This window comes from Solanum dulcamara, chromosome 10 (genome assembly GCF_947179165.1).
Source record: "Solanum dulcamara chromosome 10, daSolDulc1.2, whole genome shotgun sequence".
NCBI lineage: Eukaryota > Viridiplantae > Streptophyta > Magnoliopsida > Solanales > Solanaceae > Solanum > Solanum dulcamara.
The window spans coordinates 72,661,514-72,688,445 of record NC_077246.1 but is presented as its reverse complement, the minus strand read 5'-3'; the positions used below and the strand labels follow the sequence as shown (position 1 = coordinate 72,688,445).

The following is a 26,932-nucleotide window of genomic DNA, read 5'->3' as shown; positions in this document are numbered from 1 at the left end:
GACATAAACACAAATTCAAACTTGGCCTCGGCTGACAAGTATATACTCAAATATTTTTTTTTGATTTCCCACTCCGTGCTCCGAATTAAAACAGGGCGTAAAGGCTACCTAACAAAGAGACTCCGTACTCAAGGGACTCGAATTTTTGATTAAAGATGAAAGAGTACTTCACTCCACCATATTCCTTGTTGAAAATACTCAAACTTTGAATATGCATATCTAGACATACAAAATGATCATCAAAACACCACTAAAATTTATGTGTCACAGCATGAGTGTCTATGAAACACAATTGGGGACAACATAAGTTTTTTTTTGTTATAGAAAATCCAAACAAGCCACTTAAACTCTAGCTATAAAAGAAACTTTCCATTGGAAGAGTAATTGAAGGTAACCAAGAAAATGAATGTTGTAGTAGCATCTCTTGTGGAACCATTACAAATACCACACAACTACTACTGGAAAAAATCCCAAATCAAGAAAAACCCAAAATGTGTTTTTGCCTCCTCATCCAGTGGAGGTGTTAGTTCTCTGGTAATTGAAACAAATCAAGATCAGCAGCAGCAGATTTCAACTTCTACAGAAACCCCAACAACAACCCTTTCGTCAGTTGCAGCTCGTCGACTCATATTGCTTCGACATGCGAAGAGTTCTTGGGAGAATCGATCCATCCGGGGTACTGTACTACTCATCTTTAGCAACTAAAATCTGGAAAAAAATGTGTTCTTGAATCTTGATTATGAATACATTTGATCAAATTTATTGGAATTTTGTACCTCGATTATTATTTTGTTTTGTTGTAGTTTCTGTTCTGTTACTGTCTTGTTAGTTTTGTTACTTCTTTTTCGGGACTGACTGCTTTAGACTGTTTTTCATGAGCTTGAGGGATTTAATACTCTACTTGAGCTATATCCATGAACCCCTTTTGTATTCTTTGTGTAATTCAGTTGTTTTAATGTCTAAGCAACTAAAAGATTCAAATTTGGTGCAATAAGGGTTCTGTTAGTGTCTTACTATTTTTGTTACTTCTTTTTCGGGACTGCTTTGGACTGTTTTTCTTGAGCTCGAAGGATTTAATACACTACTCGAGCTATATCCATGAACCCCTTTTGTTTTACCTGTTTAATTCAGTAGTTTTAGTGATTAAGCACCTAAAGGGTTCTATTTTGGTGCAATAAAGGGTTCTGTTAGTGTCTTACTATTTTTGTTACTTCTTTTTGGGGATTGCTTTGGACTATTTTTCTTGAGCTCGAGGGATTTAATACACTACTCAAGCTATATCCATGACCCCTTTTGTTTTCCCTGTTTAATTCAATAGTTTTAGTGATTAAGCACCTGAAAGGTTCAATTTTGGTGCACTTAGGGGCATCGATTTCCGTTGTATTAGGGATGCTAAATGATTATTATTAATACAAGAAGGAAGTTTGCGTGAAGTGGATTTTTTCATTTTTGAATTTGGGCTCTCTTGTTAATGCTAGAGTGCTTGATTATGAAAAACATGTTGCAACTCTACGTGTATGGGACTTTTAACAGTAAGTGAAACAGTGAGTTTTATCCATTACTTGAGCTATATTCATGAACCCATTTTCTTTTCCCTGTTCTATTCAGTAGCTCTAACGATTAAGCACCTAAAAGATTCAAATTTGGTGCAATTAAGGGCACCAATTTCCGTTCTATTTGGAATGTGAAATGCTATTACTACAAGGAGGAAGTTTGCGTGATATGGATTTTTCATTTCTGAGTTTTGGTTCTCTTGTTGATGCTTAAATGCTTGGCTGTGAATAACGTTGATCAACTTAATGGAATTACATGCTGCAAACTCGAGGAGTATGCAACATTTAACAGTAAGTGCCACAGGGATTTTATCTATTACTTGAGTTATAACCATTTGATTTGTAATCTTTCATGCATCTCCTTGATGCCTTTTTAATACAACTTCTTATTTCATCAAAATAATAATAATTAGGATTAAAGTGTAAAGAGACAGGAAGGAGAACTTTTTAGATTCTGGTTTCTGAAAACTGTGAGTTGTAATGGGCATGACATAGCTCAATTTTGATGCTCCAACTGCTTGCATTCCATACCTCATGTAAATGTTCCTCTTTTAAAAGAAACAATTACAGAAAAAGTTTACTGTGTTGCTCTATAAACATAAAAGTAGCTCTATTCACAGGTTTAATATAATACTTCATCATTATGTTCTTGAGCAGATCACGACCGTCCTTTGAGTAGGTCTGGACAACTTGATGCTATCAAGGTCTCGCAAAACCTTCTAAAACTGGGCTGGATTCCACAACTTATTTTATCAAGGTTAGTGGTTCTCTAAGAATACCTAGAGAGGAGTTTGCTATGAGATTTTTAAGCTGCTTAAGAATTATATTAACAAACTAAGTGGTTATATTTGTTTTCTTTATGGCATAGTGATGCTCTGCGAACACGGGAAACACTGAAAATAATGCAGGAGCAAGTCCAAGCCTTTTTGGAAGCTGAAGTACATTTTATTTCAAGCTTTTATTCTGTTGCAGCAATGGACGGGCAGACAGCTGAGCACCTACGGCAAGCAATATGTAAATACTCGAGGGATGAGATCTTAACAGTCATGTGAGTTCTCCTTCTGCTTGTGATTCTTTGGTGGTGGCATTTTACATAATGGAAGAGCATTAATACATTGCATACAAATCTATTATGGGTGCTTCAAAAGATATGAAATTTGCAGGACTGGAAGAATGGAGAGCTCAAATGTTTGCTTGGATTATTGTACAAACAAATAAGTCTCACCACAGCTGAAAATGTAAACCAGAGAGGCGGCAAGTTTATTTTGAAACATATTATAACAGGCTAATAAAGAGGAAAGATATGAATTTTCTTCATTCCTCGGTATGAGTGCTTAGGTATGCATCCGGGTACGTCCTAGTGGTTAATGAAGTGGAGGGTGAACTATGAGGTCCTAGGTGCAAATCCCAGCGGAGGTGAAAACCACTAGGTGATGTCTTCCTAAGTCTTGGTTGGTAGAGTTACTCGATTCCTGTACTGGTGGGGGTAGTAGGTAGCAGGTACCCGGCAAAATAGTTGAGATACACGCAAGTTCACCACCAATTTAAAAAAATGCTTAGGGTACAAAGAAAGGTGGTTTTTTTAGTACGACGTGGGAGCCATTCTTCATTGCAGAAAACAAGAGGAGAAAACTATTCTATTTGTTGGTTTGATGTGCAGGAAGACATTGAAATGTCAGTCACTTGTTGCGGCATATAAATTATGGTACAATATGGAATATTTTGGGAGTTGAATTGGGTGATGTCAAGATCGTCACAGATATGACTAGCATGAATATTCAGCTGGAAGATGTGTAGGAGAGTATAGAAAATAGCTCCTTAATCACTTTTGTGGATCATATGGAATGAGAGAAACATAAAAGCATTTGAAAGAGTTGAAGAAAAATCCTTTCTACGATTGTGTCTTTTTGTACGCTTTTGGAGCATAAAAGATATTTCAGTCAGTATTGATGACCAGACAGTCTTTTTAGATAATCATGTTTTTGTGAAAGCCTTTACTTCTTGCATACACTTTGTGTCCAAAAGGGTTTTCCCATTCTCCATTATTAACTCCATAAAAGAAATTGGATTTGTACAACCTTCTATTTCATCTCTGTTGGAGAAATGACAGTTCATTATGTCTATTTACAGTTATTGGGCGAAGTGCTTCACAGTAAAATACTAAAATTTAATCCTCTATTCAGGTGTATGGGACACAATAGAGGATGGGAGGAGGCAGCCTCGGTGTTGGCAGGTGTTACTGTAGAACTAAAGACTTGTAATGCTGCTTTGCTTGAAGCCACTGGGAAGTCGTGGGAAGAGGTATTGTATCTGTAACTGTTGGTTCCATTTTCCCAGTCTTACTTTTGCAAATTCAATTGCATTAAAGTAGCATATGATTAGTTGGTATACTGAGTTCCTATGTGAAGTGAAATGCTATTGACCCCGAAATTGGGCCCGTCATTACTTTAGGTATCATTTTACAGCCTGTTTCTTCCTGCCGTCGTATTAGAATGAAATTTGATATCTGCTCCCCCTAGCTTTTGTCATCCCAAGTTAATTCTCTCCTGTCTTATCCGGAACTCCTTCTAGCTACTTTCTTGTTATAAGCAGTCATTAAAACTTCGTTCCTGTCAAGTGTCGACCAATCTGATCTATGGTAGTTGTCTGTAGTTTGGTAGCTGGGAATTTCATTAACTCATTTGTTATTAGAGTGTAGAAATATCCCCTTTATCTTATCAGAAAATGACAACCCGCTTTAAAGACTTCAACTATCTGTTGGTAGGTTAGTTCACGAAAATTATCAAATACCTTGCAAACAAATGAGTATCAACTCAACACAACTACTCTTTAGTTACAAACATGTTGGGATCGGCTAAATGAACCTCACTGACTATGTTCTCCTATTGAAATTCATATACAACAACAACAACAACAACAACAACCCAGTGAAATCCCACAACATGGGGTCTGGAGAACCATCCTATTGAAATTCATATCAGCCCAATATTATACAAAATAAAAATAATAAGTACTAGAAGTTCTCTATATCAGCGGAAAAATCTCTACTAAGGCTAAAAGACTACATAGAAATAATATTACCTAAAGTAACATAATATGACTAAAACATACCATTGTGCATTTGTGCCCTATCTTTTGCTAAGTCTACATGGATTTCAAAAGATCGCAGGCCTTTTGAGACAATTTCTCTCTGTGTTAGGTCTATCTTGTTCCACACCTTTACTCACCAAAGCATCTCACCTATGGACCGGTGCATTGGGAGGTTGCCGACTGGATATGACCAAACCACCTCAAGCAACCTTCTCTCATTTTATCCTCACTGTGTGTTGCTTGCACCTTATGGTGAGTATAGCCACACATCTATTTTAGTATCACATCTCTACGACTCTCATCTTGTGGATGTGTTGGACTTTAGTGCCCCAAACTTCACTCCTAAGAGTATATATCACAAATTGAGGGTGAACTAAAAATAGGTCAGATTTTGTAACTTGTGACTGAAATTTAGGAGGGCGGTGCTGGTGGATTTCTGAGTAGTTTGCTCCAGATCAAGGGAAGTCAGTTGATTTCACACTATATTTTCTCCCTTTGCTTCTATAAAGAGTCATGAATTGATGACTGTGTTTTCAGATAGTTGGAATATATCAATATTACTTTCCCATCTTTCACTTTTTCCTTTTATCTCCCTAACTGGTTCTTTGCACCCTAAATCATCTTTTGCATTTAAATGTACCATGTCCGAATGTAAAGCCAGACATTTCTAAAGAGAATATGGCTCTTTATAGATACTTTTAATTGTGGATACAGTTTCTTGAAAAGTGAACTCCAAAAACAGGAGGAGAACGACTTTAAGATGCGTATTTGTCAGTGAGGAGCCATATCCGAATCTCTAGATGCAAATGATGATTGTGTGTAAGTCGCTAAATGAAGTTTAATCTTCGATCTTCTCTAACTTACGTGCTGTCCTCAGGCATTTTCTCTGGCTGGACCTGGAGGGTGGAAGCTTCAAGGGCTCGTGAAGCCAGACACTGCTGTTTAGACTTATCTCAGTTTAACGAGTATATAATCAGCCGTTGAGAGACCAACAGCCCAGAAAAGGACAGATTGAAGAGATCGAATTACAAATTTTCGATTGCTCGTTGCAAAGCTTATTCAAGTATCTTACTACCACCACTGTACAGGCCTTACATGCTCAAGGGATGAGATTAATATTTCTTAAGCATCACTTGGTACTTCACTTATGACTGGGCTGGTCATTACTGATGTATTTATTTTGGACAAAAAAAGTTTATTGACAAACAGATACACCATGAGAAGATACACATCCATCTTTTAATGTGTTGCTTTAATTGTAAAATTAAATAAAACAATCTCACTTTTGTATCATGAGAAATCAATCATTTTTGGTCCATTCGTATTTAACTAAGTTTATCTAGTATAAAATCATATGTATATTTATGTAATTTGTTCCATATATTTCATTTTTAGTTCATCAATAAAAGAATTCAAGTATAATTTCTTTCACAAACCAAATGATCCCTTAATGTTGGCATTTCAAGAAGAAAAGTTCCAAATTTATCTCTTTTACTTTTGACTTTGACTTTAAATTATTATAATCATCCTTAAATTCTGTTATAATAAGTCAAGAACAAAATACTAGATATTTTCCTAGTAAATAGGATTTATATAAACCAAAAGTCTAACAAGAATAGAAACCACTCAATTTTGGATAATATAGTCAAACAAGAAGATTAATGAGTAACTAAAAAGGAAGCTTATCACAAGCAGAACCATTAATAGGATAGTACTAAATAAATAAATATTTCTTAATTAGAGTTCTCTTGAACTTTAAAAAGAAATCCGTTATATTAGAAAGTATTTTACGCTAATTCAAATTATTTAAATTTCTAAACGGGTAACAAATATCGATTGAAAAATATTAAAAATAGTCTAATACGCTAAGCTCCCATTATATATCGAATTCAAAGAAGGATCAAAAAACTATTTATTTCCAAATCTCGAACTCAAAAAAGAGCAAATGCACTAAATTTTGATTATATGCAGGGATTCAAAGAAGGACCAAAATTTGATGACAAAAATTATCTTGCAGTTAGATAAAGATTATTTTCATAATTCAAACTCAAAAACACTGGTGCATATGCTAAATTTTTGCAACGTGTAAAATTTGAGAAAAAGATCAAACTACAAAAATCTTAAACTCATAATCTCATAATCACATAAAAATATTTTTAATTATTATAACTTTATCTATTACACAAAGATAAGTAGAAAATAAAGGAGGCTATTAGTGAAGTATCCCAAAGCTCATAGGCTTCTTCAATTAAGAATCACATCCGAATATTTCCAAAAAAAGATTCCACCTTTCTTCTTCTGTTTTCTTCTTTCATCTGGGGTTCTTGCTAACAATGGATCCCATAAACTTCTCACAATCAACTATCCATAAGATTACAACATTGTAAATTTGGTAATACCAAAAAACCCCATTGAAAAATCTTCAAATCGATGCAGATACAGTTTTAATTCAAGCTTTTCAAGAACTAATACAGCTTCATCATTGAGTGATGTGAAAGAAAAAGATTGTGGATTTGAGTTACATTTTTTGTGGGTATTTTACTTTGGCTAAGAAAGATTTAGTAAAACTTGAAGTGGGTCGACTTTGAAATGGTATGAAATCGAGTTTTGTAATCATTGAGTTGCAGTGTTTTTTGGGAGTCAAGAAAAAGTTGATTTTGAAGTATGATTGATCAGTTCATCAATTTTGTTATTCGTCCGCCCAGGTGGGTATATAAGCTGTTTTTCTTTTTGGTTTTCTTTAGGGCATTGGTTTGAGGACTAATTGAATTTTGCTATAATTTTTGTGTGCCCTACTTGTTATTGATTCTTTGTCTGCTTAATTGGCTAATGTAGGTTTGAATTGCATAATCCATGCCATTTTTTTTTTGTAATTACCAGCTTTTCGATGACATGACCTTAATAGGAGGGTATGGAGGTTGTGGATTAGGATAGAAGGTTAGTAGATAGTTGAGCTTTGACTCGTTTTTCAGTGGGTTTAGGCTTGATGGGAGCCTGGGAGCACCGTGTCTCTTGTAATATTTGTCTTATACATGTATCTTCTTTTCAGTTACCGCATTATTCGTTGTTGTTACTGGTTCTTTTCTTTATATGCTTTGTAGTGTTTTCCTTATTAATTGACGTGATTTCTTCACTATCATATTCTTTTTTCGTAAATATGTAGCCTAAATTTTTTGTTCCTGCTGAACCAGTTGAAACATTTGTTACCAAAAGTTGTGCAAAATGAATGAGAGAAAGATTCACTGAGAGAATGGGTAGGACTTGCATGCAGTGTAGATATCCGTATGTTCTGCCTTCTTAGAATGGAGATCCTTTCTCAGACAAGTATTCATGATATTAATAGGTTCTGAAATCAGCTTAAGATCTTGTTCCTGAACTTTTTCAGTCTATTCATGTTACCAAAGGAGTTGTCTTTCTTCTCTTGCTCTCTCTAACTTTATATCATGGGATGTGAGCTGGTGGTTGTGGGGAATGTGTAATTCCTTGACCTTTCATGCAGGAAGGCTGGATATATACAGTTGTGTGGGAGGAGGGGTGGTGATGGTTGGGAATGCTTAGTCCCTTGACCTTCTGTGCATCCAGGCTAGTTTTAAACCATTGGTTTATCAACTCTTTGCTTGCTGTCCAAGATTTAATTTTGGTCATATTCGCGAGGCATGCATTTAATTAGTTATAAATCATTTGAGCAACAAGTATATACCTCATTAATCTCACCTTTTATATAGGGGGAACTAAACATTATCCCTTCAGCAGCTGTAACGTTTTTGTCATCGCAAATATGCTACTCAAATGTCAAACATTCCTTTTCCCGCATTTTTGGTTTGGAACTTCTGAGACGACGTTGCATACTTTCCTGGAGATATACACTAAGTTTCAAACCATGCGCCATGGGCTCTCAAGGGTTTCTTAGTTATTTTTAAACAAGAAGATATACACTGCTATTCATTAAGATATGCCTGCAGTATGTTTGCCACTGTTTTCCTAGGTCCATGAGTTTTCTAGTTATTCACCCAATTCTTTTAACTAGGTCTCCAACTTGATCTACGGTATAATCACTGCTCCATTTTTGTTTGGTCTTTGACGCAATGGTCTCTAACGTTGTGCTATAAAGCATTAAATCTATCATCTGAGCTCTTGAGTTTTTTGATAGTTCTTGAGAGTTTTGTCAACTGCTCTCTATTGTATAACAGGGCAGATTACAATCCAGATCAATTCTTATGGGAGAAAGAGTTCAGTCTTGGGGGAAGAAAGTACAAAAGAGAAGACTTTGAGGCAAGTATGGTCACCTCTTACCTAAAGTGGTCACACTTGCTCATTTGTGTAGTCATTGTCTTCTAATTAATTGGATTATCCTTGATTCATCTATTTATTTTTTTGCAGCTTAAGAATGAAAGAGGTCATACCTTGCGATGCAGTCATTATACTCCATCATCATTTCCTGATGGTGCTCCTCTTCCTTGTGTTATATACTGCCATGGAAACAGGTTTACTGTTGTGACTTTTAGTTCACTGACGTGTATGCTAATCTGCCTAGATTGTGAGCATCTTATGAAGAGTCAGTACATTATATAGTATATTAGGTATTTAATAATTATGTGCTCCACTAATCTTGTTAGGCTGTGGACCTTTTATGTATAGTCACACGTTATAGTATGTTAAGGATTTAGTGAATATTTACTCAAATGCATCATATTTTCTAACGTCTTATTCTCAAGTTTGAGCTCTTACTTCCTTCATGGATCATGCAGTGGCTGTAGGGCTGATGCGAATGAGGCAGCTGTAATACTTCTTTCATCAAACATCTCTGTGTTAACCCTTGACTTTTCGGGTTCAGGCTTGTCAGATGGCGATTATGTTAGTCTTGGTTGGCATGAGGTACTGCCTTTTCCTTGTCTTGCATGCATAGTTCTTGTGGTGTTTGTGATATATGAAAAAACTCTTCGTTCATGTATCAGAAAGATGACCTCAAGGTAGTTGTGTCATATCTGAGAAGCAACCTGAAAGTATCGCGCATAGGTCTATGGGGGCGGTCTATGGGTGCAGTTACAAGGTATTTTCACTTTGCATACTTCAATTGCTCATTAATTTTCCATCCAAATTCTTCTGGAAAAGACAAGTTAGATTTTAGCAGACTGTTTGACTATGATTCTGATTGTTTTTGTTTCTAAACAATTCCATGATCACAGTTTTAGTAACTCTTTTTAATGTACCAGCCTTCTATATGGAGCGGAAGATCCTTCTATTGCTGGAATGGTCTTGGACAGTGCCTTCTCTAACTTATTTGATCTAATGATGGAGCTTGTAGATGTCTACAAAATCAGGCTTCCTAAATTCACTGTATGGATCCCCTTCTTTTCTGTGGATGACATCTATAACATGATCTGAAACAAGTACTTGCATATTTATGATTCTTTCTTAGAAAGAGGTTAAAAATAAATCATTTGGTAGGACATCGATTTGTGTATCAATATTCTTTCTTACAAGTGCATTACTATCTTGTGGATTTTATGTCATTATATTTTGTATATATTCACTTGGTCAATTTATTTTGCATCGGAAATGTGGTTTGTTGCAGGTTTAGTTTGTCCTCTTCAAACAGTTACATGAGGAAAGAAGAGGACCAAATTATGAGTTCAAAATGTATTTTTTTTTCTTTGGCTCATTCCCTATTTTCTAGGCGAAAACTATCAAACATGCTGCATGTTGTCTGCTTTATTTGTGTCCCTTCTAGCTAAAAAAATGCATATTTTGTCAAGGCTCCCTAGTGTTCATCAAACAGAAAGAGAAGGCAAGAAGAAGAGCGTTAATAGTCTTAAGAAAGTTTTAAGGTAGTCTGGAAGTACTTGCAAACACCTGTTTGTCATTCTCATAAGGTAGTGAGACCTTTCTCTCTTTGTTTCTGCAGATAAAGGTTGCTGTGCAGTATATGCGACATGTCATTCAGAAGAAAGCAAAGTTTGATATCATGAGACTTAATTGCTTACAGGTGCCTGAGCTCATGGTTGTCTTGGGTCTAATCAATTTTTCCTTTGAAGTTGATTAAAGCTTGTTTAATTCATGTAATTAATATGTTTGATAATGCACTTAATTTTGGGAAAACATATAGTATAAGTAAGCTGAGTACTTCCACAGGATTAATTTTTTTCAACTATGGTATGTATCTGATTTGGATTGAATGGGTATTAATCGTGATGTATCAAAATTATACTGATTCTGGCAGGTTGCTCCTAATACATATATTCCTGCTCTCTTTGGACACGCTAAAGATGATAAGTTCGTTCAGCCCCATCACTCTGATCTCATTTATAAATCATATGCGGTACAGAATATTCTGGATATCTTTGGAGTAAGTTACGATGTGGTGAATTGTGCATAAACTATTATTTTTCTTTGTACAGGGTGATAAAAATATTATCAAATTTGATGGTGACCACAATTCCTCCCGACCTCAGTTTTATTATGATTCAGTGTCCATTTTCTTCTACAATGTCCTACACCCTCCCGGGATTTCACCAACTAAAAGTAAAATAGAGAAATATTACGATTTAGGGGACATCAAGGTCAGTGCGGGAATGGATGAGGTAATTTTTCTCAGTTGTATTATACTTCCAGACAAGAATAAATAACTCATTAATTATTCTAGATTTGAAGTTTGGTAATTTTCCATACAAGGTAATTTTTTTATTTTTTTTTTAAATATTTACCCGATGAGTTTAATGTCAAAAAGTATTACCTTTTGTGTCAAGGAAGAAAACGATTATATTCCTAACCAATTTGAGAGGAGAAGAAAATTCTATTTTACCAAGTAATTCATAACTTTCCTTTTATTTTGATAAGTAATGTGAAGTTCTATAGAAACAGCCAGCAATAAGGATATGCTAGCTCAAAATTACATCCCGAACAGAGCATTACAATGGGTTTAACGAGCTAACAAAATCAACCATGGTCACAGTATCATTTACATCATCATAAGCTAAGCCATGTTGTACCAAAAGCTAAGCAAAGAAATACATCTAGTCTTAATATTGACAATGTTATCTTCAAAGTTCTCAAAAATCCTAGTGTATCTTTCTTTCCAAATTATCCACAAGACTACAGCTGGAATGGTGTTTCAAAAGGATCGAGAAGACTTGGTTAAAGCGGGAGGATATTTTGAAAGATTTTATAGTAACTTTTTTGTTCTTCTCTCCTTTCACTTAACACCACTTATGTGAGCTTTGCAACATATAGTTGGTTCCAAGTCTAGCTAAAGGAGAAGTGTTGCAGTAGGTTGATGGTCAATATAAAAATAATCTTAATATGATGAATCTTCTAAGTATTATTATATTCATTAGGACAACCTAGACATGCACTACATTAGTACCTAGATGTAGTGTTAAATAAGCAATGAGGTCCATCACATTGACATATGGATGCAAGACCGTATGAGAAATGATTGGGAGGCTCGGTGTGGGTAGAGAAGTAGTTCCACCACATCTGTGCCAAGATGTGGTCCTACATAATGAAGTAATTGGAACTAATTCAATGACTAACTTAGCTGTCATAAATTCTTCACACTACTCTGTATTACTAGTAGTTCCTTGTCTATTGACGTGATTGTTAATGATGTATATTTACTTGAGTGTTGTTTAACCTTTGCAATCTGATGTAAGTTTTATTTTCGGTGATCTATTCCTAGAATCTCTTGTATGAGATAATTGCAACTCTTCGGAATGTTACTTCTGATACAGCAAGCTCTTCATCTGTGCCACCTAGCATGTCAACAGCAAAGTCTGCTGGCGAACTCTTTGCTGACATTGCCCCAATTGCTAGTCTAAATGTAGGAATTCTTCTTAACTCTCAAGTTCCCATGTTTTTCCACCCCTATCTCTTCCCCGATGAGGTTTTTCTGAGTGGCAGTGATGATAAATTGCTTCACTATAAGTTGATTGATTTTGTTACTTATTGTAGGATCCATTAATTAATGGAGGAGAAGAACTTAATAGTCATGCTACTCCACAAACAGAGGTATGTAAACTTCTGTTTCAGCGCAGTTTACTCTTAAATGTGTTGACTCATCAGTGAAAACATTACTGGGTGCCCACACCATTCGTACTGTGGTGCACTGGTAGGATCAAAACATTTGCATTCAAGTCAAGGGTTGTTGCAACTAATACTCTCTTTTCTTTGACTTTCTCCAAAACTGTTGCAACTCTTTTTCCCTTTTTCTTCCTTTTTTCCGGATATGTTATTCCCTTTTGGAGAAAAAAAGTTGTTATTCTCTCGTCTATCTCGTTTAAGTCGAAGCCCCATCTCTAGTGGCTTTCAAACCCTTGCTCGGCCATCCTCGGAATCGCAGGTCCATTGTCTGATGTTCGGTGCCCATAGTCCTGCACTTATCTTTTGAAATCCTGGTTCTGCCACTACCTCTTTCAGTTGTCCAGCTGGTTTGTTATTTGGGCTGAAGGATTAGATACAGGATTGTTATCCCGAGATCTTTATTTGAGATACCAGTCTAGATATCAAAAAATATTAAGATAAAAATTTGTTGACACTTGAAATATGGACGTTTGTTTTAAGAAGGATGGAGTGTCAGATTGATGGTAGTTTAAGTATTTTAGAAATACAATACTCTTCTTTGGTGCTGGTTTTGGTTGTTATTTCTCTATTACCAAAGTTTCAAATATTCTGATTCTCAGGACAAGCAAAGTGGCGAAAATGAGGACTGTTACTCTTGCACAAGCTCAAATCGAGAGAGTTGGGGAAGGTGCTCATCTTTGGGAAGTGATGATGAGATTTCCACAGATTTTGTAGCTGCCGCCAGTGGCAATCAGGTATTGTGCTTCTGTTCCCACTCTGATAATCAGATTTGAGTCCCCATTGCCATCCTTGTAGATAGCTGTATTTTTGTCATCCCTGCAATTTCATATAAAATGTAAGTTTGTACCCTGTATACAGCTCTTCATTTTTCACAATTACATTCATCTGGTAATTCATGCATTATTCAATTCTAAACACTCAAACCTGAAAAGTGTCTTCATCTTATAATAAGATTCAATGCTCAATAGGTAATCCTCGTGTTCATTATCTGGTCATGATCCAAACTTAGTCCGCAAGAATAACTCAGCAAAATCAATCAGAATTTTGTTAGTGCTACTGCAAGAGTGGGAGTGAGAACAATCACCTTTCCCACACAAATAAAGCATATTAACTTTACACACATGGCTTTCCCTTTTCTTTTTGGGACAATTTCAAATATATACAATAAACTAATTAGTTTACAACAAATATAGCCATGTTTTATTTACATTACTTATACATGAGCTATACACTGAATATACATTATGGTACACTCAAAAACTGAATATAACTTGGCTATACATGAAATATACACCGACTATATATGTCTATACAGCGAATGACCATTTTTTTGGTAATTACTTTTGCCGAATGGCCATGTGGCGTAATTATCCCTTTCCTTTTTACAAGTGCTCACCTGATTTCGTATATATGTTTCCATCATTTCGTGACATCAAAGTAATTCTATGTACACGTTCGTTTGAGCTATATATAAAACCCTTCCTCAGCCCTAAACAAGGTTAGAGTGGATTGACCAAAACAAACAATTCATTTCTCAGAATCTTTTCATTGAGGACAGCCTTATTAAAGTGTGAATATTCTTTCTTCAATTTTGCATGTCTACATCTATGTGCTCACCCTTAGATAATCTTCAAGGTTATATTTCCCTCTATCCTAAGCTTATGGACCATATTGCCAACTGTGTTAAGTCCTAACTAATTATATTTTGAAATGGAAAAGAAAAAAGATTGTGGTATTTTCTGTTTAATTTCTAATCCCTAAATATTATTTATTCATGTTGGATACCATTCTGAAACCGGTGAAATTAATCCTCTAAAAGTATAGAGCCAAGACACTTTGGGATTTAATATGATATCAGCTGAATGGAAAAAATAGTACCAGCTTGCTTCATGATATAAAGTTCAAGAGCCATTGACTTGAGTCTATTCCAACCAATAGATTTTTTGCTTTACTAGTATGTGTGCTTCTTGATAAACATTAGCAAGTTTTTGCTTGTGTTGCAGATCACTGTAGATGTGCTTGCAACCCCTCTTCGCGAAAGCCAACATACTGCACTGGACTCATCAAAGGATGACAGAAAAAAGAAAGCTGCACAAATCACAAAAAAATCTAGGCGTGAGAAGTTTGAAAAGTTGGAAGCTCTTAGCCAGCGATTACGGCTTTGCTTTCAGAAGAGAATTAACCATAGGAGATACAGCTCCTCCTAACCATCTGTTGTTATTCACAAACTCTGTACCATAAATGGAGAAGTTGACAACTTTTTCTTTAGTGGCTAGTGTGTATGCCTAGCAATAGTGTAGGTGTATTTAACTAATTATAACCCTCCTTATAATCTTCAATTTGTTGAGATTGGTTCAAGAAAATTGAAATTGTTTCAAGAAAACTCCAATGCTAGTAAACCTTCCTGTTTACCTTTTCTTTCAAATGTTTGGGTTTTAGTTTCAGTTTAAAATTATATGGCCCACTCTGATTGGTGGAGAAAATTCTTCAACAGGAAGATGGATTCTTTAGGTCTGAGACAACTAAGTGATGCAGCCCAGACTGCTGAGTAGATGTTAAAACAAGCAGAAGCTTCTCATTTGATGTCACAAGCACCTGGTTGTCTTGAGAATATTTTTTTGTAAAAAATGGAAGATTTGGTTATTGACTTGACATTTATATCTGTGAGGCAAATGCATTTCACTATTCATGCAAACATTTTGCACAACCAAATGTCTGCCAAGGAAACTTGGTAGGCATTTGGACATAGATTTAGTTGAAACTTGAAAAAAAAAAGTTTTAAAAGTTGAAAAGTTATACTTGGAAGTTGAAGTTGAAGTTGAGTTTGGACATACATTTTACTTGAAACAAATCAAGGTTTTGGAACTGGAAGAGAATTCACTTGAAGAGTTGATTAAAACCAACTTTTCAAAGGTGAAAAACTCACCTTGAAATATAACAGAAGATCATTCTAATGTAAACCAACAATGATTTGAAAAAAAAGGAAAAAATTCATGTCCAAACGGCCCTTGTTACTGCCTTTCATTTGGTAAACTGAAATACTCCCTAACATGCAGCCCAGCTCAAAGCAATCAAACTTATAGATGAAAATAAGGACTGCAAAGTAAATTGAGAAACTAAAAACAAGAAATAAAAGTAAATGGTATCTCAATTTTCTTCTCTTTTTTGAAGGATCTAAGATTTCCCAGAGATGCAGTTAAGAGTTAGAATAACATCAGCTTGCATTTACACAGCTTTAAGTTAGGCTCATTGGAATTCCCAGAAACTGCAATGTGCAAATCAACGGCTATGGATAAACTCAGCACTAGTCTCTTAATTAGAGACATTTTGAACGTTAGAGCCAGTTATCCCAAAGCAATTAACTTGTTGCACACGAACACCTGATGATCTCATATCTGCTTCACCCCAAACATATGATGCATGTGTCGAATCTCCACTTAGCCCTCGTTTTCTTCCTCCATGTGAAGATCCTTCTAGAGGAAGTCCTGCAGGGCTCTCATGCGAAGTTAAGCAGCTTTCAGTGGAACAATCCGTGCGTTGTGGATGGATTCTGGGGGAAACTTCTTCTGGACCATGGACTCCAACAAGGTCAGCAGACTCCGAGGGGCACAATCCATGTGGATTACATAAAGGGCTAAGTTGTGTCTTTGTTCCTAATCCTTGGTAAGTCTCTTGGTGATTTTCAGTAACAACATCACCGATGAATTGATCAGCGAGCATTTTACAGGCCTTCTCTAACATGGTAATATATCTTTGTTCAGCATCCTGCCGAATTTGCAAGTGCTTCTCGGCCTGTATAACAAAAAATATAATGAATTATCAGCCCAGACTAAGAACATGTTCATTTAGACATCTTTGTTTGAAAAGGATTAACTCCGCCTATTTATTTTGAGAAACATTCAAACGCAATTTACTCATCCGATGTAGTGCAGAAAGCTTACTTCAACTTGCAGGTGCAATTTACTTTGCACTTCCATTTGAGCTCTCAGTGCCTCCTTGACTTCAAAACCTCTGAAGACATTATGAAATCCTTAAACTAGAAGGTACATTTCAAGCAAAGCTAAAGCAGAAGCATCACTATATAATTTATTGGGGTAAGGTAAAATATATAGTAGCCGTCTTAGTTATAAGATGAATCCTTACTCATTCAAGTCTGATGCAGGCAACTGCTGAGGAGTACCACCAGAACAAGGGCTTTCGAATGAATACGTAGCTGTAAGTCCTTCAATGAAGAACAAGAACCCAGTTTCAAAATAAAAGAAAAATTCAAAAAAGAGCTTCTTCCTAGAGCCTTCCTGAACTGATCTGATCTCACACATAAACAACATCACGGTGTCTTCTTGGCTATTCTGTAAGCTTCACACATCACTGCCCAAGTTTATGATATTCTTCCTTCATTTTTCCATTTTCGTTTTTTTGGCTTATGTAAAGAAGAAATGAGGGGATTAAAGTGTTGCCGGAGTCAACATTCCAAATAGTTATACCAATGAGCTATCCCTTCCATTTTTATTTTTATTTTAAAAAAAGATAGAACCAGAACCAACAGAAACGCATATGAAGATTGTGAATGGGCTGTTTACATCAACGCTGAGGCAGCAGAAAGATTTATATCTCAGCCACTAGGCAAGTTTTGAAGCTTAGAATATATGCTAAGAGACTTATTTTTATTTTTCATTTTGAAATGATAAAGGTTATATGCCAAGAGACGTGAAACTACAGGAGCAACCACATTTCCAGTTGTAGGAAAATGGGAGTCAACTATACCTACCATCTTTTGAAGCCTCATCAAGATCTTTCTGAGATTGCTTACCTAGTCGGTATTTCTGCAGTGAACAAAGACAACATCATATTTAAAAATTGAGCAAAATACATTTGATTTTAAGCTCAATAGAAAACATACATGTTTTGCTCCACCCGCCACCTCCTCCTCCTTACATCTGGGACTTAAGTGAAGGATGTGGGGTGGACTTGTGATGCAAAAAGAAAAGCTAATGTATTCTAACAGACCTGAAGGTGGCTCTTTAGGTGGAAGAGAGTCAGTCCCTTGACACTCATTGTCCGCATTATTGCCTTTGGGGTAGCTTCTGCAAGTGATATTGAAAGCACATCCATGAGAAAAGCAGGTGTTTCAGCCAAACTAAAAAGATTTTGATGCAGATATCAACTATGCAACCGTTCTATTAACACTGACAAGTAATACAAAGGCTTCAACTCAAGTAAATGACTAAGCACTTGCAATTCAGAGTGAGACAATGAGTTACTCTTTTGCCAAGCACAACTAACAAGAGAAAGCAGTTTCGTTATCACACAAATTGGAATGAATATGTAGGTCTCTAGGAATATTTAGTTCTTTCCCCGATAAGTACATCTGCATTTTACCTGAAATACAGATGTCAGACAGCACTTGCCTATCTTGACTCGATTGCATATTGCTACTGAAAAATTATGCTCCGTTGCCAGCACAACATTGTGTTTACTCAAGGAATGGAAAGAAAGGGCAAAGGCAGAGACTTAAGGAGCTGCGGTACTTCAGCAACAGTTCATTTGGTACTAATGGTAATAAAATAACACCAGATTCAGCTTTTTTTCAATACTTCTCCACCTTAAGCCATTACCTTCTCTTCCACGATACGAACCCATCTTTTCCAGATTTTCCCAAGCTTATCCAGTTAACACCTAATCATGAATCTGTCCTAAGAAATTAATTTTTTCGGTACAGGTAATAGGGTGGATTCATTTTCAAATTCACACAACATCATTGTCCTGGGGCTTTCAAAAACCTTCCCCTCTAGCCAATGTAGCTAAAGCGAAAAATATAGGAAACTGCCACAATTGGTTGGTAAATTAAGCTCAAAGTGCACAGTGCACACTTTGATGAAGAAAGGCGTAAGATGAAAATTGGAGCAGAAAAAAAAATTTATAGAGGTAAAGGAATCGAACTAAACTTGCTTGTGACATGTAAAAGAAGACGACAATATATATATATATATATATATATATATATATATATATATATATTTTGATAATGATGTAAAAGAAGAAGACAATATGTTGTGGCTAATATGGTAAAGCTACTAAACTAGATGCTATTTCAAGTTACGACAATTGCTCATTATCAAAACAATAATTTTGATGCAAAGAGAACATATATAGAAACCAAATCGAAATATTGATACTCACAGGATCATTTAGCTGTATCGCTACTGCTATGTTAGCATTTTTAACATATCTCTTTCTGTCTGTTATGGTATTGGTAAAAATTAAGCAAGATTGTCAGACGGTAGAAAAAGGACTTCACGTTCTCTTGGTCACCTTACAACTGAATGCATCTTAAGTTAATAACACCATCTCTAGCTTTTTAATTCTCCCAAGAATTTTCAATGATTGTTTGCAAGTCCAGTAATTTTCTTTCACACCCCAGCGTACTTCTTTTTCTCCAGGATAAAGGCTGTTAGGTATGACTGATTTCATTTTGAAAATTATTTTTAGTGAAGCCTCTTGATTTCCAATTTGAAGGTTTTGGTAGGCTAAATGGAAATGTTTCAGCAATTTAACTATGTCATTTTTTTTATAACCAAGAAATCCCCAAGGGCCTTTGGCGCACATTTTGAAACTCATTGGATAATGGGCCCACCCCTCTATCGTTCAGCAGGATTCAAGCCCGTAGTTTAATTATGGTAATGGGGTTGGGTGTGGGGTTTGAGGAGAATGGAAGTGAAAAGATCTAATGAGTAGATTGGACCTAAAGGTTTTGTTCTGGTTAAAACTCATCTTTGCTGTAAGTTTTATCTGTCACGTCTCAACCCTCCATAGATGCAAATGCTAGCCATTCGAAATCTACACAGCAATTGGTGAACCAATAATAAACTATCTCATTTTCTCCACCAAACAAGAAACAAAAAACATGTACTAAATGCTAAATGTAACACAATACATAACTTAGAGATCCTTAACATTCTTAAGAAGTTTAATAACCAAAAAAAAGGGGATAAACAGAAAAAAGGGCAAATGATAAAAAGAGATTCTTTGCAAGCCCAGTTGTTTTCCCTTTACACACCCCAATGTAATTCTTCTTTTTCACTTAAAAGCCTCTTGACTGGAAATGCTTTTGCAGTTGAAAAAATGGTAATTGAGATTGGGGTTTTACTTAACTTTTTTCCCATTCTTGCTAAACACTTTATTCCGGTTAAAACTCATCTTAGCTGTAATAATAACTTTCAAGCCTCAAGCCACAGGGTTGCTCAAATGGTAAACACTCTCTCCACCTCCAACCTTAAGTTCGAGTCAGCATGGTAGCAAAAAAGTTGGGAGCTCAAAAAGTCTCAAGCCTCATCATAGCTGTAAGAATTAACTTTCAGGTCTCAAGCCTCAGGATTGCTTAGACAGTAAGCACTCTCTCCACCTCCAACCTTAAATTTTTTGTGGGTTCGAGTCACAAAGGGAGCAAGAAAAGGTGGGAGCTCAAAAACTCTCAACCCTCATCTTAGCTGTAAGAATAACTTTCAGCTCTCAAGCCTCAGGGTTGCTCAGACGGTAAACACTCTCTCCACCTCCAACCTTAAGTTTATGGGTTCGAGTCAGCAGGTACCAAAAAAGGTGGGAGCTCAAAAAGTCTCCTCATCTTAGCTGTAAGAATAACTTTCAGGCCTCAAGCCTCAGGGTTGCTCAGACAGTAAGCACTCTCTCCACCTCCAACCTTAAGTTTGTGGGTTCAAGTCACTAAAGAAGCAAAAAAAAAAAGGTGGGAGCTCAAAAAGTCTCAAGCCTCATCTTAGCTGTCAGAATAAAATTCAAGTCTCAAGCCTCGGGGTTGCTCATACTGTAAGCACTCTCTCCACCTCCAACCCAAAGTTTATGGTTTCGAATCACCAAGGGAGAGCAAAAAAAGGTGTGAGCTCAAAAAGTCTCAAAGCCTCCATAGATGCAAATGCTATCCTTCCAAAATCTACATAACAGTTTGGCAAACCAATAGAGCACTACCTCATTTTCTCAGCCAAACAAGAAACAAATAAACATCTAAAAACTAAACACAACACAATACAACAAGTCAACAACAACATAAAGATCCTCAACATTCTTGAAAACTTCAACAACAAAAAAAAAACACAAAATTGATAAGAGGGGGCAAGTGAGAAAATAGAAATACTAACTACTGGGACCGCCAAGTTGAGTAACAGCATCAATGAATCGTTCATGAAGATCAGCAGTCCATCGAAGACGAGGTTTGGGATCTGAAGTTAACACAAGACAAGGGTCACCATTAACCCTATTATGATGATGAATCCCGACATTAACATCACACCCATGAATGTATTCATCTTCTTGCGATTGAATCAATCTGGGAAACATTGAATAAACCCCTTTTTGCTTCTTTAATCGAATTCCAACAAATTTCACTGTATCGATTAAGTGATTTTCATAGAATTGAATGCAGATTCAAAGGGGCAAGTAGAAATTTTTTGGGGTATTCGCCAAATACCCAAAGTCAAGAACGAAATGATGAGTTACACAGTGATATGGAGTTTATTACCCGGCGGTTCTCCATGTTTAAATTGTGTAACCAAGATTGATCCTTTTTTTTCACGCATCTCGATTAACTTAGATAAAATATTTGTCAAATCTCAAAGTTAGGACATATGAAATTTATGACAAGAAATTACTTAGTTATTCTGCCTCTGTTGAGATTTAACCGTGAAGATTCGAAATAATGATGGTGTACAGCGAGATTTACTTGTTGATTTTATTTTTATCCATCAAGACTTAAGTAAACGAAACTAAACTACAAAATTTACCTGACTTAAATCTAGGTATACTTAGGTTATTCTACCAGTCATTTACTTTTTTCCGTCAATATAAATATTAGGTAATAGATTTTATCTATCGAGACTCGTAAAATCATATAATATGTTTTTGTTTTGTGGTATTCCATAAGTCACTTGGGACCTCATGGTTCTCCTCGCACTTCATTAATCACTAGGTGATTTTATTATAATTCTTTTTGTACTTCACGGACTAATAGATCATACTCTTACGGGTCGCTTGTTATAGATGGGATAAACACGGATATTCAAGAAAGGGAAACTTACATAAATATACAATATTAAAAAAATATTTATCATCTATAGCAATAAAAAAAAATTCAGTGAACACTTATAATACATTTATAATACAGTTTTAATACATATTGCGGAGAACTATTTATAAAACATATATAATACAAGTTTTATAGATAGATAATACATTTATCACATACTTTAATAGATTTATAATACATTATGTCAATTTCTTACTACACAAACATAATATATATTTTAAAACACTTATAATACATTTATATTGTATGGATAATTCACTTTTAATACAAGTGTAGATTTATCATAATATTGCTATGTATTGCTATAAATTGTAATAAATAAAAAATATCGCTAAAATCAGTAATTAATTTTTAAAAAACACTCAATTAAGTAATTTTTCCTTCAAGAAATTAGCTCTCCCACCATCCATATGGGATAGCTAATCCCACATTTAGTAAAAACTAGTTTTAGAGACTAACTAATATTTATAATCAAATACAATAAAATAATTAAGATTATTATACCTTATCCCGCCAACCAAACAACTCGTTATAAAAGATAGTTAGAAATGACCTATTGTTAGTAATATGTAAGTGCTTACATTTAGCATCCCACTTGATTTAACAAAAAAAAAAAGTGCTCGAATTTTGTGTGAGTCCATTTAGCTATTCTCTGAGCTTGCTTTGAACTCAAATAAAAGGACAAAAAATTCATATTGCCGGTCCCAAGCCAAATAAAGGAGAAAGGTGCGATAAACTAGCAATCGAAAACTAGTCTATTTATGATGAATCCTGACAATATTGAGAAATAAATACCTGTAAAACAATAAATACTTCATAACAGTTCATTCAATCATATTAGATGTAATAGTACAAAAAATTGGGAACACAGATATACAGGAAACTCTCTTCTTGTATTTCAAGATCACACCTATAATGCAGATTCTAAAAAATGTTTGTTCAATTGATAGATCATCCCCATGGGATCAAGGACTTCAGGGCCATGAGCATTATATCCGATAGCCATGTAAACGCTTAGCCCATCGTCTAGCCATGAAGGGATCATGATATTCCCAGCTCTCAACACTGCTACTTCTTCCACCAGTACTCTCAATAACGTCAACAGCATCCGCCAGTTCTTTCCTATCACCAACTCCGACTACAACTTCACCTGTTTTAACAGAATCATCCATCATGCAATCAATGTAGGTATATACCACACGGACTTTGTCCAACTCTTCCAAAAGCAATGGAATTCTCCTCTCCTCACCCCCTCGCAATTCTCCAAGCCTCACGATACGTGTGTCCTCTCCAATCCTCAATGCAATATCTCTCACTGCACCACATAATATTTTAGCAAGAAATCTCTCAAACTCGTGCATGACGAATCCATTTGAAGTGCCAAATCCAAATCCCACATGAAACTTATGGACTGTAATGGGAAGTTCCAAGCGAAACCCATGGAAAGATCTTGTTGGATTGTCAGAAAGGTGTAGAATAAAAGAATGAGTATTTTGGTGGCTGCGCTCTCTTAGTATCTTTACTCCTTTCTTGAGTCCTTCTACAGGATCAGCTTGGCCCATATAAAACAGTCGATCAATTACTTGAAGTGCTGTGCGCTTCCCATAAGAGGTCATACACTTGAGGGGGAAGATACGTGCTGCGGCAGAAGAGTAGGTAACAATAGCCAAACGGTCTATAGGCCGCAACGAAAATACCACAAATGCCATGGCTTGTTTCATAAGCCTTAGGTGAGGTCCATTTGGGCTTGCCACTAGGACTAAGTCAGTGGCTGGCTGATGTGCCAACTTTAAGCAAAGATAAGCACTCCTAGAGGAGCTGCAAACAACGGGGGACTGCCCAGTTTCTACAAAATGTTGTGCTGCCGATTGTGAAGATTCTAAACAATGCTGAGGATAATGGCATGAGCTAAAGCTAGACTTCGGATTTGAGCAAGGATCAAACACAGAGGTACTGTGAGGGACAGGTGATAAAGACAGATGCAAACGGTGAATATTTGATGTGCGGTCAGGCTCGACTGGATCATCATCATCATAGCGAGCAGAGCGTAAAAAGGAGCGTCTATGTACCCGAGAAGTAGCAATTGATTCATCAAGAATCTGGAGAATCGGATCAGCCTGATTGCTGTGAGGAGAATAATGCATCTTCAATGTCCGAGGTAGCTGGGTCCAATGTGCACGGCAAACAGGACAAGTAACATTGCCATGGCGGATGTTGGATGATATGCAAGCAAAGTGAAAAGCATGAGAGCATTGTGCTGTGAATATGGCCTGTCCTGGGCTGCTGTCACAGCTATAGCTCAACGAATCCAGACATATTGGACAAAAGTTCTGCCAGACAATAGAAAGAGAAGCATGAGTTTTCTAAATTTGCAAATGGATGTCAAAGGGCACGGATTACATCAAATGGTTAGATGATGGGAAGAGGCGAGCATAAGACCAATGGAAAGAAACTAATATATACATAATAACCATTCCCATGCAGGACCCTGGCGATTCTTGTACTTACAAGCAACATTGAACATACCGATGCCAAAATGAAACAGACCAGTTCTTGAAACACAAAAAAAAATAAACGAAAATCACAGATATAAATCTTTTATTTAAAGGAAAGACTTAATATGTTTTGTCCTGCATGCAAGAAGAATCCTTTTTAGAATGTTTAATCAGATGGCACAGAATTGCTACTCATTTATCGAACAAGGAAAAACTCATAGTATAAGACACTCTTAAGAGTGCCACACTCACCCACTACCCACCCCTAGGTGTGCTTTCATATTTAATATTTTCCTTCCCAGTTCAAGAAGGGATTAATTAAGTTTGACCTCTAGAAGTAGAATATCATACTGAACTGCACCAGAGATGCAAAAGATTCTTTCTTGACGGATGTAATCAATGACAAGTTGAGCTATTCAGTCTCTTATTTTCTCTTTTAGCTCATCTTTTTGGCTTATTACTATGCTTAATAATATCTGCACTCTAATAAGAAACAATAGAAGTTTTCCAATTTTGCCCTGGGAAAGGTAAATGGATGTGTAAGGAATATCTTAGATCTGAAAATTCCGCGGAAAGAAAAACTTTTACCCATCACAGTGCAGCATAAGAAATTCACGACTTTGATTCTTTTCATGTTGGGAATACATTGAGCATTTACTCATTTATAGCGTTAAAACTAATTAAGGAAGCAAGAATTTCAAGAAATCTAGTGAATGCTAGCGAACTACAATCTTAACTTCATAGTAAATTTATTTGAGGACACAACAACTACATACTCATTGTAATCCCACAGAGTGGAGTCTGGAGAGTTTGGTGTGTACGCAGCCTTACCCCTACCTTATTTGAGGATATGATAACGAAATATTGAGTTCCTTTTTGGCTCTTTAGGGATGAGATGGTCTCTTATATGGCCTTGATTAATCCTCACCTCATGTTATCTTTACTTCATCGTAAATTTATTTGGGGATATGATTACGAAATGCTGATTTAAGCCCAAAGTCCACTTCTTTATCACGAAAAAAAGATAACGATGCTAGCTTAGACCAGCTAATTTTACTGAAACCACAATCCAAAAGCAAGAACAGTTTGGAATTTGCAGTTAAACAATGACAAGAAATTTGAGATGTAGAGAAGAAGGTACCTTGTTAGAAGGTGTGTTAGTAGTAGAATCTAATCGTGAGGGTTTAATTACAGAATTCTGATTCAACAGGTCGAGATTACTCGCCGTATATGCAAACTCCTGCACAGAACAATTCATCACAATTCAAATGCATGAAACTCTAGGAAAAAGAACACTCAAAACTAAACTAATTTCACCAACAAGGATTGTGATGGAATGGTAAGTACTACTTCATCCAGATATCTTTGAGTTAGAGTCCTGGGTAACATTTTACCCTCAATGTAGGACTTTTCAACAACCCGGATTTAGCTAAGCCTCAATGCAGATACCAACCACCGAGTAGGAAACTGTGATGGGATGGTACTACTTTATCCTAAACCAAACATCTCAAATTCGAGTCTTATATAGCATTTTACCCTCAATGCAGGACTTTACTAAATCCAGCCTCAATGCAGGTACAAGACACCAGGTAGGAAAATATGATGGGATGGTACTACTTTATCCTTAACCAAACATCTCGAGCTCAAGTCTTGAGTAATATTTTACCCTCAATGTGGGTAACAACATCCCGGATTTAGCTGAGCCTCAATGCAAGTACCAGACAGCAGACACCGGGTGGGAAACTGTGATGGATGGTACCAGTTTATCCTTAACCAGACATCTCAAGTTCAAGTCTTTGGGTAACATTTTAACTTCAATGTGGGACTTTACCAGAGATCTCGAGTTCGAGTCTCAAATACATTTTACCCTCAATCCGAATTTAGTTAAGACTCAATAAAAAAAAAAAGAATTTCAGTGAACTTACAGAGGTGTTGTTGTTGTTATCAGGTTGTTCAGAAGGGGGGTTTTGGTATCCACAACGAAATGACCCACAAGTCCGAACAAGAATCTTTTTTGCTACTTTCTTCAGCTTCCCTGAATACGACGACTCTCCGGCGAACACACCCATTTCCGGCGACGACCCTTTTCGTAAAATTCAGTGTACAACTGAGTAAACTGAGTGAATTATACAAAACCCAAATGGGAATTCATTCAATTTCACTAGAAAAGCTTATACCCACTACACAGAAAGAGAGAGAGAGGGAGAGATATACAAATTAAAGGGTTAAAGAAAAGTTGAGTTATGGACAGTTTTCAATAATGGGGGGTCAGTCAGTCCCCTCTTTACTGTCTCTCTCAACACACACACAAGACTCAACAACTACTATGAAATTTGCCTTTCCTCGGAGCGGATTTGATCAAACTCAATAATTTTAATTTAAATTTTATATTTGTATTTGAAAAATTTGTTGATAGTATACAAATGATTGAGTTCATAACTTTAATATACTATCGTCAAAGGTTGCGGTGAAGTGATAACATTACTAGAAATAAAGGTTTTCCTCACAGAGAAATATGAGAAATTTGTGTTATAAAATATTATAGTTTCATTGAATCAGCTTATTTGGAAAGCGCATGATGAAAACAGATTTTCACTGAATTACTGAGAATAACTAGTGAA

General features: G+C 36.0%; 4 protein-coding genes across 8 annotated transcripts; 2 read left to right on the top strand and 2 right to left on the bottom strand.

The window, feature by feature from the left end:
• The first annotated feature begins 353 nt into the window (after window positions 1-353).
• On the top strand, window positions 354-5,961 carry LOC129904918 (uncharacterized protein At3g52155, chloroplastic). 2 transcript variants are annotated; one of them, XM_055980334.1, is made up of 5 exons: window positions 354-676; window positions 2,211-2,310; window positions 2,422-2,601; window positions 2,717-2,791; window positions 3,737-3,846. In XM_055980334.1, exons 1-4 carry the CDS (start codon window positions 403-405, stop codon window positions 2,769-2,771), a joined length of 609 nt encoding a protein of 202 aa, XP_055836309.1. In that variant the 5' UTR covers window positions 354-402; the 3' UTR covers window positions 2,772-2,791; window positions 3,737-3,846. The 2 variants fall into 2 exon arrangements, with proteins under 2 accessions (XP_055836309.1, XP_055836308.1); XM_055980333.1 differs by lacking the exon at window positions 2,717-2,791 and adding an exon at window positions 5,521-5,961 and having other exon boundaries at window positions 360-676; window positions 3,737-3,854.
• Window positions 5,962-6,879: 918 nt separating this feature from the next.
• Window positions 6,880-15,133, top strand: LOC129870263 (uncharacterized). 3 transcript variants are annotated; one of them, XM_055944981.1, is made up of 13 exons: window positions 6,880-7,348; window positions 8,834-8,915; window positions 9,024-9,127; window positions 9,392-9,518; window positions 9,599-9,693; window positions 9,857-9,980; window positions 10,549-10,629; window positions 10,864-10,962; window positions 11,042-11,224; window positions 12,322-12,462; window positions 12,594-12,650; window positions 13,322-13,456; window positions 14,726-15,133. In XM_055944981.1, exons 1-13 carry the CDS (start codon window positions 7,308-7,310, stop codon window positions 14,927-14,929), a joined length of 1,473 nt encoding a protein of 490 aa, XP_055800956.1. In that variant the 5' UTR covers window positions 6,880-7,307; the 3' UTR covers window positions 14,930-15,133. The 3 variants fall into 3 exon arrangements, with proteins under 3 accessions (XP_055800956.1, XP_055800957.1, XP_055800955.1); XM_055944980.1 differs by lacking the exon at window positions 6,880-7,348 and adding an exon at window positions 7,835-7,925; XM_055944982.1 differs by lacking the exons at window positions 6,880-7,348; window positions 12,322-12,462 and adding an exon at window positions 7,833-7,925.
• Window positions 15,134-15,598: 465 nt separating this feature from the next.
• Window positions 15,599-21,330, bottom strand: LOC129870790 (protein PHR1-LIKE 3-like). Of its 2 annotated transcripts, none has more exons than XM_055945650.1 (6): window positions 20,873-21,330; window positions 17,730-17,806; window positions 17,491-17,545; window positions 16,866-16,944; window positions 16,664-16,733; window positions 15,599-16,514 (listed from the first exon to the last, which is right to left on the bottom strand). In XM_055945650.1, exons 1-6 carry the CDS (start codon window positions 21,069-21,071, stop codon window positions 16,035-16,037), a joined length of 960 nt encoding a protein of 319 aa, XP_055801625.1. In that variant the 5' UTR covers window positions 21,072-21,330; the 3' UTR covers window positions 15,599-16,034. The 2 variants fall into 2 exon arrangements, with proteins under 2 accessions (XP_055801625.1, XP_055801626.1); XM_055945651.1 differs by having other exon boundaries at window positions 17,533-17,545.
• A 1,266-nt stretch (window positions 21,331-22,596) lies between these two features.
• Window positions 22,597-26,616, bottom strand: LOC129871455 (E3 ubiquitin-protein ligase WAV3-like). The gene is made up of 3 exons (XM_055946364.1): window positions 26,237-26,616; window positions 25,453-25,551; window positions 22,597-24,146 (listed from the first exon to the last, which is right to left on the bottom strand). The coding sequence occupies exons 1-3, from the start codon at window positions 26,378-26,380 to the stop codon at window positions 22,806-22,808; spliced, it is 1,584 nt and encodes a 527-aa protein (XP_055802339.1). The 5' UTR covers window positions 26,381-26,616; the 3' UTR covers window positions 22,597-22,805.
• Window positions 26,617-26,932: the final 316 nt, after the last annotated feature.